The following is a 15,283-nucleotide window of genomic DNA, read 5'->3' as shown; positions in this document are numbered from 1 at the left end:
GTTAGGTGTGGCATGCTATACAGTTTAGAAACGGGGCTCCAAAGGCGTTTTGAGCAACACGGAGCATATGAGATGTTCCAAGAGCTGAAGCTAGTTTTTCAAGCTCATGCCCGTGTCGAGAGATATGAAGTCTCCGACAAGTTCTTTAGCGGTAAGATGGAGGAGAACAGTTCGGTCAGTGAACACATACTCAAAATGTCTGGGTTACACGGTCGTCTGACTTCACTTGGAGTCGAACTTCCGGATGATGCTATAATTGACAGAATCCTCCATTCTCTCCCACCAAGCTACAAAGGCTTTGTGCTTAACTACAACATGCAAGGGATGGAGAAGACCATTCCTGAGTTGTACTCGATGCTCAAGTCTGCAGAAGTAGAAATCAAGAAAGAGCATCAAGTGTTGATGGTCAACAAGACCACTAGTTTCAAGAAGGGCAAGGGTAAGAAGAACTTCAAGAAAGACGGCAAAGTCGTTGCCGCGCCCGGTAAGCCAGATGCCGGGAAGAAGAAAAAGAATGACCCAAGCCTGAGACTGAGTGCTTCTATTGCAAGGGAAAGGGTCACTGGAAGCGGAACTGCCCCAAATAGTTAGCGGACAAGAAGGCCGGCAACGTTAAAGGTATCTCTACTATTAAAGGGGGATCTGCCGTCGTCGTGATGGTTCTACCAGCGATCCCCCTTTAGAATAGGCACCCACGTCACACCCCCTCCCCTTCCGATTTTTTACATCCCTCCGAAAACCAAAGTTACATCCCTCCGAAAACCGAAGTGGTCCACCGAAAACCAAAGCGACAATACCTCCTCCCGCTCCCGATCCTTTCGTTCTCGCGATAGAAAAGAAACAACTGCGACCATCCCCGCACATCGTCCACTTCCCCCACGATTCTCATCCGTCTCCAGATCTCTCCCCATTACCATCCCTCGTCCTCCTCGCGCACGACGTCGTCGTCCACCTCACCTCCTCCTTCGACAGGTCCGCCGTCCCGTTCGGGGTAACCGTGCTGCTCCTCTTCGCCCCCGTTGCCCCCCAAGCCATCGGCCCCCGACCGCCCGACTGGCCCCCATGTCGCTGCACATGCCCCTCGCCGCCCTCGCGCCGATGCACAGACACCCCGCTGCCCAGCCACGCTGCCGCGGAAAGAGGCTCCCTGGTGGCTCTCGAAACCCCGTCGATCCCTCTCTATACACGCAGATACCCAGCCTTGAGGCACCCACGCGGAACAGATCTGGCGAGACGCAGAGACAGACGAGAGGAGGAGCCCGCCGCCGATCTTTAGTGCCCAGCCGCTGCCGGAGCTTCAACGCACAGCCGCTGCCGGAGCTTCAATGCCGGCGTCTTCCTCCGGCAGCCTATCTTCCCCAGGTGATTCCTCCCCTCTCCGCCACTCCATCCCCTAGGGTCATGGATGGCGGCCTTCTTCCTCCTTGCATTGCATGGGCATGGTGTTTTGTTCTTGTCCAGCCCATCTTACTATTCAAGAGATTTGATATTGATTGACACGCTGTTGGTCGAATTTTATTAGAAGTCAGTACTAATGCTGCAGTTCGTCAGTCTGGAGAAGACAATTTCTTCAGAGATCATTGTATTTTCCTGAGCAGAACTGATGTACTTGAAGCTTTAATCATGATAGAACCCACCATGATAGAACTGATGTACCTAAGCAGATTTATTAGAACCCACCATACATTTTATTTCTATAGATTTATTAGAACCCACCATGATAGAACTGACGTACCCGAGCAGACAATGAGAGAGATCTTGTCATCTCTTCTCCTGGCACGAAGAACTTAATCATGGAGTAGATTGAAGGTACACAATTTCAGATTTGTACGTGCAGAGGTGCGCTTAGTAACGACAGTTCTTGGCTTCATTTACCGGAACATCGTTAGGTCCTTACATGATCCTTATTTGATCAAATTGCTGGTTAGTACTTTTACAGGAACATGGAAACCAAAATATGTGCTCTGTATCCATTCTTATCATGTGTGTGCTCTCAAAATCAAGCTTCATGCTACAACGGCCAATATAACTTAAACCAACAATCATCTAAAGTTCTGAAGATGCCTCACCATGCAATATGTGTAGCTAACTGAAGATAAATTAATGATTTATGTTCATGTATCCTTTTAATACTGGTTCTTTTTTTCTGTTCATGTTATGCAAGCTGGATTCAGCAGTTTTCTATGGCTAAAAGTCAATTGACATGTCAATATACGCGAGCATGTCTTTGCGTTCAGGAGTTGAGAAGACTTTGAGTGCACGCCAAGGGAAAGGTGAATCAGTTGATGTAGGTGAATTTTCTTGAAATGAAAGTGTGGCTTCTTAAATACCAAGCTTATATGGAAGTGTAGGGAAATCATTTTGATTTGCTTCTCTTATGGAATAACGCTTCCATTTTTCATTCTAGGCAATAAAGATTCAGAACATGCTGAAATTGAATGAAACATATATTCAATTGAAGAACTGTGATACAATGGAATATTTGTGATTGCAAAAATGTCAAACTGGAGATGAGTAAGGCATTCTCCTCTTATGTGCAGAACCCTCTGTCCCCTCTTTTGCAATCTGTCTTGTTCCCTGGTGCATCATTGTCCGTGTGATGTTGCCTTGAGGAGCATCCGAGTTCAAGGATCCGGCCCTCGCCATCGGGACCAACGGGGTCGTCGCCAAGTACATCTGGTACATACACATGAACCTCCCCCCACTGCAATGTCGTTGCTGTTTGTTTCGTCTGTAGGACTATGTTCCTAGAGAGCATATAAGTAGCTTCAGGATAGGGGGCAAAACCTGCATTTTTTATGATTTATTTTTATTAGATTAGCACGAAACCTAGCAGTGCACTGAAGATTTGGCTGCTTAAAGTTCATACTACTAATATCAAAAGTTTTCAACACTTCATGGATGATAAGTGGTGTTCGTATTCTGTAATCATCTTGGTCCCAGTTCCAGCTGGTTGAATACATATTTTGGAAGACAAAGGAAATTCTGTGTTACTAATTCATGTATTGTCATAAGTGATGTTCCTTTTTCCCTGAAATTGTTTTGCTTCATGTTAAATTTACTATAAATTGTATGTATCATGGTAGACTTCAGTTGCAAGTCAACCGGTTATCGACATCTAATTTCAGATGGCTAGAGTGAGTTTAGGTAGTAGAGATATAGATGACGACGAGCAGTAAAATTTAGACAGGAGGTATGTGGTGCATGTTAGTTCAACAATACATAAAGGAATATTTTTGTGCGTGGTTGAGCAAAAGTTCATTGCACTCAGCTTGATGCATTCACTAGCTTCGTGCAAAAAAGGTAGCCTCACTTGCTTTTCTTGGGGTTAATTTGCACTGTTGTATATGGGAAGCTAGAAATTCTCCGATCCACTCCTGCAAAAAGGAAGCCTCACAAGTCACAAATAAACATTCATTATGTGTTGTGTCATCCGATTTAATATTTTAGAAGTATGTTTTCAATGGAGTTCAGAGTTGCTTATTTCTCGAACTTGGACAGGATGATATGAAGCATTTGGCACCGGCACTCACCTCTTTGACAAGCCAGGCTTTTTGGGTTTGCTTGCAGTTCAGGTCCAGTCACTTGATTTCCTGCTCCAACTCCTCTAATAATTGAGTATCATCAACTAATCTATGTTGTTAGCTCTAATCCTCTGCTAATCATGCTTTCTAGATAGTTGAACTACTGACTATTGACCGAAGAAAAATTATTGATGATCAGTACCCAGGGTGTGTCTAATTTTATTTATTATGCTTATATTTTATTATGCATCTTGTACATATATAATGGTACAGATAATTCCATTGCATGTGAATGAAGAGAGCATGAGAATGGCGCTGGAACAAAACCATGGAAGCAAACTCCTTTTGCTGATATCACAATTTTTTTTCATGGTGCAAAAGGAGAACAAGTGTAGGTGTGTGTTCAGATATGATGAAAACAAATATGGCTGCAACTGATATGATATATTGTCTTTCAGTTATGAACTTTATGGCATTAATGTCTCTCAAGTTTGGTAAGAGTTTGGACAAAATATAGGGAAAGTGTCTTATGCTATACTGGAAGATATGATTACTTCTCTCAGTTTGTAGTGCTTGACTAGACGGTGTGTTCCTCTGTATGCAAGGCTAGATGGATTTCCCTGCCTTGTCCTCAGTTATTTTATTTGTCCGGTTTAGATTAGTAATATTCTACCACTGTTTGTAAACCAAGGAAAGTTGCAATGTTTTACCCTCCCATATAGCAGTTATTATCCCCGCATACCTTTCGTTCATGATTGTCATTGTTCTCCTAAGAAATCTGAAGCTCATGCAAGGTCCACTATTTAGTACTCCCTCCGTCCGGAAATACTTGTTCTAGAGATGAATGTATCTAGACTTATTTTAGTTATAGATACATCCATTATATCCATTTCTAGGACAAGTATTTCCGGACAGAGGAAGTACTTCACTAAGTGAATAACTCAAAAGCTTTGGAACTCCATGTAACTGGTAGTTGTAAGACACATTAGCATGCTCCATTTTCTCACAAAAAATAATAATTTTCCTTCAATACAAATTTTCAACCTTTATTCTCTTAAGTTTCTCGTAGGAACAAAATTCCTTTATGTTGCTTGTTCTAAAGAACCAAACAAGATAGATTTATGACTTTGGTAAATATACTTGAAATGGGAGGTTCTATAAAAATATCACTTGAAATATAGTAAACTATTATAATTAAATTCTTCTTAGGTTATATACAACTTCAACTTCCACTTGGCACAAGATACTTAGTTTATATCTACACATGTTTGACATAGATAGAGTAAATCAATCTTCATACACACTGCAGGTGTGCCAAATGTCGTGTAAGCAAGAATAAGTAGCTAGGAAGTGAGACAAAGAAACTCGCTAAAGAGATCGCACGTGTCATGCTGACCACTCTGAATCTACAAGTTCCTTGAGCTATTTTTACATTATGCGACCATCCCATCCCCGATCCATCCCTCGCCGCCGGCCATCCCAGCCCCAACCCACCCCTGATGGATTCGCCTCTCCTCATCCTCGCCGGCGTCGAGTGATGGTGGTGCTCGGGCGGCCGAAGAGCGGGCGAACCATCCCTGATGGATCCGCCTCTCCTCATCCTCGCCGGCGTCGAGTCATGGTGGTGCTCGGGCGGCCCAAGAGCGGGCGCGGCGCGGGCGGGGATCCGCCTCTCCTCATCCTCGCCGGCGTCGAGCGATGGAGGTGCTCGACCGGCGGCAGCGGCGCGCGGGGGGAGGGATCCCGCCTCCATCTGGCATTTGTCTTCTCATATGGAAGTGTTTGTTGTCATGTGTAGAAGCCTGTTTAATGTGAGTGGTAGGGGAATTCGGCGCATGAAGAAAAGCGTAAAAGATCCATTAAATTACAATCAACTAAAGTGCATGTCATACAGTGCCGCTGACATTGGGGCAGATATTCCATTTTTCCGATTGTCTAATATAGGCTCTAAGTGATCACCATTCTGTAATTTTCCAGACTAGGAAGCCGCTGCTTGCTGCTATAATCTTAGACTATGGTAATGGGGGAGGCTGACGATGCTAGGGATGCGGTGGTGGAAGAGATGGATATTGATGGTGGCGACAGGCACCGGGGCAAGGACAGGAGGGACAGGCACAGGAGGGAGGACAAGGATCACCATGGCAGTGGGAGGAGGGACAAGGATAAGGACAAAGATAAGGATGAGAGGAGGAGGGACAAGGATGATACCAAGCATAGGGACCGGGATAGGGAGAGGGAAAGCGACATGGATAACAGCAAGCACAGGGACAGGGATTCAGAGCGTGACCGTGGCCGTGACCGTGATTGCGGGACGGACCGGAAAAGGGATACAGAGAGGGAGCGGGAAAAGGAAAAGGAACGGAGGGATAGAGACAAGGACAGGAGCTGTAACAGAGAAAAGAACAAGAAGGAGGATAGGGAACGGGAGAAGCCGAGGGGAAAGGACCGTGGAGAAGATGCAGATTTGTCTAAGGGTGATGAGGGAGACCAGAAGAAGGGAGTTGACTTCCCAGGAGAGTCTGACCAGGCCTCTACAAATGCCCGCCGGGACCGCATTGCGAGGTATGCCCTTGAGTAATTGTTTCTGTTAGTTTCATCCCAACAGAAAAATGGATTTGTTAGTACCTTCGTTCCTAGATTTTCACTCTGAATATAATTATATTATGGACAGATGATGTGTTTATGGAATTGTTGTTGTTTTATTATTGAAGCTATGACATTAATATCGCATCATAGATAATATTTTGTAGGGCTCTAGGATATATGTTTATCACCAGAAAACTAAAATATGTAGTTCAATCTAGAAAATAAAACATGGACAATTATTCAACAGAGAGCAGAGAGGAGAAGAGCTAAGTCTAGGCAGATAAATAGGAATTCAGCTGCAACAACTAAGTTGATTCAAGGGCGAAGCTTGTGCTGTGGGATGGCGCCATGGCAGCGGTGATCCAGCCCAAAGCCACGATACAAGTAGGACCGCTCAATATGACCTCAAGTTTAATCTTCTTCCTGAATCCCACAGTTTTCGATTTGTTAGTATTTGGTGGTTAACAGATCGAATTACGCAATAATTAGAAAAATGGATTGATACCTTGGGTGGTTGGAATCTGAATGTGCTTAGCTTAAAAAAATGGATTCATACCTTTAAAAATGGTCATCTATGTAGTACTAGATTGGTGATACCACACGCAGGCGTATATAGTCCTGAAGTATGTTGCTTTCTTCAAGTGATTGCGTTCAGAACAGTGAAATAATAATGTGTACTCATGAATAGATCAATATGAGTGTTTTCCCATTTGACATTTTATCTCTCCAAGCTATCGCAAGAGCTGCCTCCTCTCTTAAGTTGATTGATGTAACCATGTTAACATTATTTTAAGTTGATTGATGTCTGTCCTATATGATTATGCACGCAATTGATTCCTGATGAATCAATTCCAGTTGCAAGTTGGCGGAACTTTTGCTTCTGAGATTGTGGCCACAATTCTCATTGAATTGCAACGGAGAGGGTGGGAAGAAGTTGGTGCTTGTTAAATTTTGATAGCTTTTTTTATGTTAGCAACTAGGCACTACTAACCTATCTGTCAGAATTGGTTCATTACTAAATGCAGATAACATGCGGGAGCGACTAGGAGGACCTGAACATGAGGGAGGAAACAAGCCGAAGTGAGGCCACAATGGCTTTGGGTGGCGCACAAGTGCTCCAGGTGACCAAGAAATGCGGCATCCACGATGGACGGTGACATGACCGGGTAGGAGGGCACAAGGGAGAGGGCTAGAGAGGAAAAAGTAAATGTGGCATCACTATTATCATGCTCGCGTGGTCAGTGAAGACACAAGAAAACGGACACGTGACATCCACCGTTGCCAGCACACACCATAGTATAGGAGGAAGTGGAGATGTACATTGTACTCCATAAAGATGCATATGACGCACACATAGTCAATTATAATGATATTTAATATTAATCTTTGTACGTTTAAAGTTTATTGTCCCATGGCAACGTACGTGCATTTATGATGGAAGATAGACAATGGTGAAGAGGCAACATTCGATGTGTGTTTCTGTCATACATGTATGCATTTCTTCATCATTCTCTGTATTATTCATAATTTTTGCAGGTATACATAACTAATATGTGTGCTAAATTTCATCTTTATGTTAACGAAATCTTTGTGCACACGACTATGTCCAACAAATGTAGAGAAGAAAAACACTGGCATTTGTAACACTTTTTCATTCACGGCTTTGTTTCCTGTGGGTTTTCCGTGGCAACGCACGGGCATTAAACTAGTATGTGATATACATGTTATTGATGTGTACCTTATCAGCGCTCGTAGTAGCTCCTGGGTATTTGATACCGGTGCTGTTGCTCACATTTACAACTCAAAGCAGGAACTGCGGAATAAGCGGAGACTGGCCAAGGACGAGGTGACGATGCGCGTCGGGAATGGTTCCAAGGTCGATGTGATCGCCGTCGGCACACTACCTCTACATCTACCGTCGGGATTAGTTTTAAACCTTAATAATTGTTATTTAGTACCAGCTTTGAGCATGAACATTGTATCAGGGTCTTGCTTAATGCGAGACGGTTACTCATTTAAGTCAGAGAATAATGGTTGTTCTATTTATATGAGTGATATGTTTTATGGTCATGCTCCGCTGGTGAATGGTTTATTCTTGATGAATCTCGATCGTGATGTTACGCATATTCATAGTGTGAGTACCAAAAGATGTAAACTTGATAATGATAGTCCCACATACTTGTGGCACTGCCGCCTTGGTCATATCGGCGTTAAGCGCATGAAGAAGCTCCATACTGATGGACTATTAGAGTCTCTTGACTTCGAATCATTTGACACATGCGAACCATGCCTCATGGGCAAGATGACTAAGACTCCATTCTCGGGAGTAATGGAGAGAGAAACCGACTTATTGGAAATAATACATACTGATGTGTGTGGTCCAATGAACGTTGAAGCTCGCGGTGGCTATCGTTATGTTCTCACTCTCACCGATGATTTGAGTAGGTATGGGTATATCTACTTGATGAAGCACAAATCTGAGACATTTGAAAAGTTCAAAGAATTTCAGAGTGAGGTCGAGAATCAACGTGACAGAAAGATTAAGTGTCTACGATCTGATCGTGGAGGAGAATATTTGAGTCATGAGTTTGGCACACACCTAAGGAAGTGTGGAATCGTTTCACAACTGACGCCGCCTGGCACACCGCAACGCAACGGAGTGTCTGAACGTCGTAATCGCACTTTATTAGATATGGTACGATCTATGAGGTCTCTTACCGACCTACCGCTATCATTTTGGGGATACGCATTAGAAACTGCAGCATTCACTTTAAATAGGGCACCGTCTAAATCCGTTGAGACAACACCGTATGAACTATGGTTTGGCAAGAAACCTAAGTTGTCGTTTCTTAAAGTTTGGGGCTGCGATGCTTATGTGAAGAAACTTCAATCAGAAAAGCTCGAACCCGAAGCGGAGAAATGCGTATTCATAGGATACCCTAAGGAAACTATTGGGTAGACCTTCTATCTTAGATCCGAAGGTAAAACCTTTGTTGCCAAGAACTGATCCTTTCTAGAGAAAGAGTTTCTCTCGAAAGAAGTAAGTGGGAGGAAGGTAGAACTCGATGAGGTAATTACACCCCCTCTCGAACAGGATAGTAGCGCAGCGCGGGAAGTTGTTCCTGTGGCGCCTACACCAATTGAAGAGGAAGTTAATGATGATGATCATGAAGCTTCGGATCAAGTTACTACCGAACCGCGAAGATCCACGAGGGCACGCTCCGCACCAGAGTGGTACGACAACCCTGTGATGGAAATCATGTTGTTAGACAACGGTGAACCTTTGAATTATGAAGAAGCGATGGCGGGCCCGGATTCCAACAAATGGCTTGAAGCTATGAAATCTGAGATATTATCCATGTATGAGAACAAAGTATGGACTTTGGTGGACTTGCCCGATGACCGGCGAGCCATAGAAAATAAATGGATCTTCAAGAAGAAGACTGATGCAAACGGTAATGTAACCGTTTATAAAGCTCGACTTGTCGCAAAGGGTTTTCGACAAATTCAAGGAGTTGACTACGAGGAGACTTTCTCTCCCGTAGCGAAGCTAAAATCAGTCCGAATCATGTTAGCAATTGCCGCCTTTTATGATTATGAAATTTGGCAAATGGACGTCAAAACAACGTTCCTTAACGGGAACCTTAAGGAAGAGTTGTATATGATGCAACCAGAAGGTTTTGTCAACCCTAAGGGTGCTAACAAAGTGTGCAAGCTCCAGTGCTCCATCTATGGGCTGGTGCAAGCATCTCGGAGTTGGAACATTCGCTTTAATGAGGTGATTAAAGCGTTTGGGTTCATACAGGTTTACAGAGAAGCCTGTCTGTACAAGAAAGTGAGTGGGAGCTCTGTAGCTTTCCACATACTGTATGTGGATGACATATTATTGATGGGGAACAATACAGACATGTTGGAGAGCATAAAGGCCTATTTGAACAAGAGTTTTTCAATGAAGGACCATGGAGAAGCGGCATACATATTAGGCATCAAGATCTATAGAGATAGATCGAGACGCCTCATAGGTCTTTCGCAAAGTACATACCTTGACAAGATATTGAAGAAGTTCAATATGGAAAACTCAAAGAAAGGGTTCTTGCCAGTTTTACAAGGTATGAGATTGAGTAAGACTCGGTCGCCGACCACGGCAGCAGATAGAGAGAAGATGAGTTCTGTCCCCTACGCTTCAGCCGTAGGCTCTCTAATGTATGCCATGATGTGTACCAGACCTGATATAAACCTTGCCATAAGTTTGGTAGGGAGGTACCAAAGTGATCCCGGTATGGAACACTGGACAGCGGTCAAGAATATCCTTAAGTACCTGAAAAGGACTAAGGAAATGTTTCTCGTTTATGGAGGTGACGAAGAGCTCGTTGTAAATGGTTACATCGACGCTAGCTTCGACATAGATCCGGATGACTCTAAGTCACAGAGCAGATACGTATATGTTTTGAATGGTGGGGCAGTGAGCTGGTGCAACGGCGACCAAGAAATCGTGGAAGCATCTACATGTGAAGCGGAGTACATAACTGCTTCAGAAGCGGCTCATGAAGGAATTTGGATGAAGGAGCTCATCACCGACCTTGAAGTGGTTCCAAGCGCGTCGGGTCCAATGACACTCTTCTGTGATAACACTGGAGCCATTGCCATAGCCAAGGAGCCCAGGTTTCACCGGAAGACGAAACACATTAAACGCTGCTACAACTCCATCCAGGACGATGTCCAGAGTTGAGTGATAGATATTTGTAAAGTACACACGAATCTGAATATTGCAGACTCGTTGACTAAACCTCTTCCACGAGCAAAACATGATCAACACCATAATGCTATGGGTGTTGGATACATCACAATGTAACTAGATTATTGACTCTAGTGCAAGTGGGAGACTGTTGGAAATATGCCTTAGAGGCAATAATAAAATGGTTATTATCATATTTCCTTGTTCATGATAATCGTCTATTGTTCATGCTATAATTATATTAACAGGAAATAGTAATACATGTGTGAATAAATAGATCACAATGTGTCCCTGGCAAGCCTCTAGTTGGCTAGCTCGCTAGTCAATAGATGATCATGGTTTCCTGATCATGGGCATTATATGTCATTGATAACGCGATCACATCATTGGGAGAATGATGTGATGGACAAGACCCAATCCTAAGCATAGCACTAGATTGTATTGTTCGTATGCTAAAGCTTTTCTAGTGTCAAGTGTCTTTTCCTTCGACCGTGAGATTGTGCAACTCCCGGATACCGTAGGAGTGCTTTGGGTGTATCAAACGTCACAACGTAACTGGGTGACTATAAAGGTGCACTACGGGTATCTCTGAAAGTGTTTGTTGGGTTGGTACGAATCGAGATCGGGATTTGTCACTCCGTGTGACGGAGAGGTATCTCTGGGCCCACTCGGTAGAACATCATCATGAGCTCAATGTGACTAAGGAGTTAGTCACACGATGACGTGCTACGGAACGAGTAAAGAGACTTACCGGTAACGAAATTGAACAAGGTATAGGTATACCGACGATCGAATCTCGGGCAAGTTCTATATCGACAGACAAAGGGAATCGTATACTGGATTGATTGAATCCTTGACATCGTGGTTCATCCGATGAGATCATCGTGGAGCAAGTGGGAGCCACCATGGGTATCCAGACCCCGCTGATGGTTATTGGCTGGAGAGGTGTCTCGGTCATGTCTGCCTGTCTCCCGAACCCGTAGGGTCTACACACTTAAGGTTCGATGACGCTAGGGTTATAGGGAATTGTTATACGTGGTTGCCAAAAGTTGTTCGGAATCCCGGATGAGATCCCGGACGTCACGAGGAGCTTCGGAATGGTCCGGAGGTAAAGATTGATATATAGGATGGATGGGTTCGGACGCCGGACGTGTTTCGGGCGTCACCGGTAACGTACCGGGACCACCGGAGGTGGCCCCGGGGGTCCACCGAAGGGGGGCAACGACCCCAAGAGGCTAGATGGGCCAAGTGCGGGAGGGAACCAGCCCCTAGGTGGGCTGGTGCGCCTCCCACACCCAGCCCAATGCGCAAGTGGTGGGGAAAGGGGGCAACCCTAGGCGCAGGTGGGCCTTAGGCCCACCAGGTGGTGCGCCACCCCCTCCCACCCTAGCCGCTGACACCCCTCTCCCATCTGGTGGCTGCCGGCCCCTAGGGAGGGAACCCTAGGGGTGGTGCAGCCCTTCCCCTCCTCCTATAAATAGAGAGGGGTTTTGGCCATTAGGGGACACGGTTTTTCTCTCTCTCGGCGCAGCCCTACCCTTCTTTCTCCTCCTCTCTGCCGGTGCTTGGCGAAGCCCTGCCGGGAGACCTCGTCTCTCCATCGACACCACGCCGTCGTGCTGCTGGAGTTCTTCCCCAGCCTCTCCCTCCTCCTTGCTGGATCAAGGTGCGGGAGACGTCACCGGGCTGCACGTGTGTTGAACGCGGAGGTGCCATAGTTCGGCACTAGATCGGAATCACACCGCGATCTGAATCGCCGCGAGTACGACTCCATCAACCGCGTTCTAGTAACTCTTCCGCTTAGCGATCTTCAAAGGTATGAAGATGCTCTTACCCCTCTCTCGTTGCTGGTCTTTCCATAGGAAGATCTGAATATGCGTAGGAAAATTTTGAATTTATGCTACGTTACCCAACAGTAGCTTCATGACATTTCAGCTCATATAGTTTTTTTATATAAGAGAGATTCTGCAGTTTAATAGAACACATCGTGAATAATTATCTTAGCGGAAGTAGTCAGTGAATGATTTAAAAGAGAGACTCTTCCCTGATCCAACCAATTTGGTTTGATTTAAGTTTCGGTTTCTCCAAATGCTTCATCCTTCGATGTTATTTACTGGGTTCTGTGCGGTGCAGCTGATCCACTTCGTGAACTCGCTCCTGTTGCTGAGCAACCTCAACCACGTGGTCATCATCGCCGCGGGTGTCAGCTCCTGCACCTACGTCTTCGACTCGGGCAATGCTGGTGCCTCCGGCACAGCAGATGTTGCTGAAACCTAGGGCAAGGCGAGCCGCAAGTTGGAGGAGTTCATTAAGCAAGACGCCCGTGAGACTGCCGGCAATGGCACCGTTGCTGACGGCGGTGCGGCGTCGCTGTTTTCTGACGCGCTGTCCCTTGCTCTGTGCTGTATCCTAGGATCTTGTTTCTTGCTCGTTGTGCATTGGCCTCTTTACCTTGGTGCATCTGTATCCTTAATATGTGATATTCAGATATACACAGGATTTTTCGGTCTGGTACTCGGCATCCGCAACCTCGGGTGAGTATCTTTTTTTCAGTTATACTTGGTTTCGGTGCCTTTTTGGTAGATTTATTACTCATGATGTACAAGGGTAAATGTATTAGTTAGGAATGCAATGAACAGAATTGACTTGCAATAGTCTGGCTTCTAGTTGATTATACGTTTTTAAGATTTGTTCTTTTGAATTCTTAGCAGTATTCTTACACATAAAATGCCTTAGCACCATGTCTTATGCTAACATGAAATACAGATTTTGTGCGTGCAGGGTTCTCCTGACGGACCTGAACAATACGCATAATTGTTCATCAGTATTGTATTTGTATGCACATATATATTTTCCTGTACTTATTCTTACTTAACCAGATTATCTGTAAATATGTGGATGTGATGAATTCGATATTTTCAGCTCAACGATCCATGGTATTACTTGAACTGCCCTTATTATTTGGCAATATTTGGATTTAGACTCCTTGATGGTTTCTTGTTATTGTGATTACTTTGCATTCCATTACTTTTCAAGTTGTGGTAATCTTAATAAGTTTGAACTGCAAGCAGCAGTAACTTGTGACATGTCGACATACATCACTACATAGTTTAATAATTATTTAAATCATTCACTGACTACTTCCGCTAAGATAGTTACTAGGAACCGGACAGATCTATCTTTGACTGAATTGGTCGTCGATCTGCAAAGTACCTCGTGAAGTGCAGATTTAGCGTTGGTGAATTTTACTGAACTCCACCCTCTCGAGTAGTTACTAGATCTGCTACTATTCAATGTCCAGACTGTTTTTTCCATTGTGATGTGTTTCAGATTTTGTACTTGGGGATTTGGTGCGAGGAAAATAGAGTGGCATGATTTATTGATGTTGTGTTGTACAGTGATGTAGGTAGTAGTTTATTTGAGTCCAAACTATGGTAGATAGTATTTATATTGTCAAGCTTTGCCTTGAGACACATATTCTATTGCTCATAGTCAAAGATGATTGTGTTCCCTGCAGCTTCCAAATCCACCAGGCCAAGTATTGCTACCGTTGTTATCTGCCAAGCGAAGTTATTTTGAACTCCTCGGTACGTAGCCGCCAGGGTTATGAAATCCAACCATGTACCCAATTCCGATTCCTTCACTTATTTTGCAACATACCTGTATTGCGATGATTGTGATGTTCCTAATGGCTCCAGTGTTTGTTCATTCCGGAGAAGAGGCTTCAATGTCTATTGTGATAGTTCAGAGCACTTATCACCACAAGTAGGTCGACAACGTTCTGTCTTGAACCACATATATATATACTATTCAATTTGAGATCCAAATATCTCCGAAGCAAAATGTCTATTGTCTGAATACTTCATGTATCGCTGCCACTGTCATCAGCTTAGCTTCCAGATTTTTCTGTCGTTCTTTGAATTATTGAAGCTTCACCTGATAGACATGGTTGCCCATAGAAAAAGATGATCACACTGGACATATTTCGAATATATTTATATAGACACACCTTGTACAAAACCACTTGCTTAATCCTATACAAACCATATCCCGAACCCGCAGCAAGCTGCAGTCACGAGTCATGACATGTTGCTGTTCAGCCTCACTATCCTGCCAGACCAAGGTTGAAAGGTTCCAGAACTTGCATCCATGATCCATATCGTCCCTAACTAGGACTTGTTGTCCATGCGAAAAATCACTGACCCTGCATGATCAAGTTGACAATGGAAAAAATGTAAGAGAAGGCAGTAGAGCATCACTTAGTTACCGACGGACGACTAATTCTTCATGCATGGTGCTTGGTGCAGGAGGCGTTGTTAATTACCTAGTGTTGGCAGTGAGACAGTGAGAGCTGCAACTCCGACAACCTTGAGGGGAAACTCCGATTTCCTCTGGCTTAACCATCGTACACAGGAAAGGTTTAGGACCTTGACCAGCT

The 15,283-nt window shown here is 44.4% G+C and overlaps 1 protein-coding gene across 1 annotated transcript; it reads left to right on the top strand.

Moving 5' to 3' along the window:
- Positions 1–5,544: 5,544 nt before the first annotated feature.
- Positions 5,545–7,509, top strand: LOC123397184 (serine/threonine-protein kinase fray2-like). The gene is made up of 2 exons (XM_045091832.1): positions 5,545–6,086; positions 7,113–7,509. The coding sequence occupies exons 1-2, from the start codon at positions 5,545–5,547 to the stop codon at positions 7,192–7,194; spliced, it is 624 nt and encodes a 207-aa protein (XP_044947767.1). The 3' UTR covers positions 7,195–7,509.
- Positions 7,510–15,283: the final 7,774 nt, after the last annotated feature.

This window comes from Hordeum vulgare, chromosome 5H, assembly GCF_904849725.1.
Source record: "Hordeum vulgare subsp. vulgare chromosome 5H, MorexV3_pseudomolecules_assembly, whole genome shotgun sequence".
NCBI lineage: Eukaryota > Viridiplantae > Streptophyta > Magnoliopsida > Poales > Poaceae > Hordeum > Hordeum vulgare.
Note: the sequence above shows the minus strand (reverse complement) of the source record. Positions and strands in the feature narration are given on the sequence as shown.

Excerpts from the sequence above, each read along its gene's own strand:
- LOC123397184 (XM_045091832.1), top strand. The coding sequence starts at position 5,545 with ATGGGGGAGGCTGACGATGCTAGGGATGCGGTGGTGGAAGAGATGGAT. Across the intron at positions 6,087-7,112 it reads CGCCGGGACCGCATTGCGAG|AATTGGTTCATTACTAAATG; the intron begins GTATGCCCTTGA and ends CCTATCTGTCAG.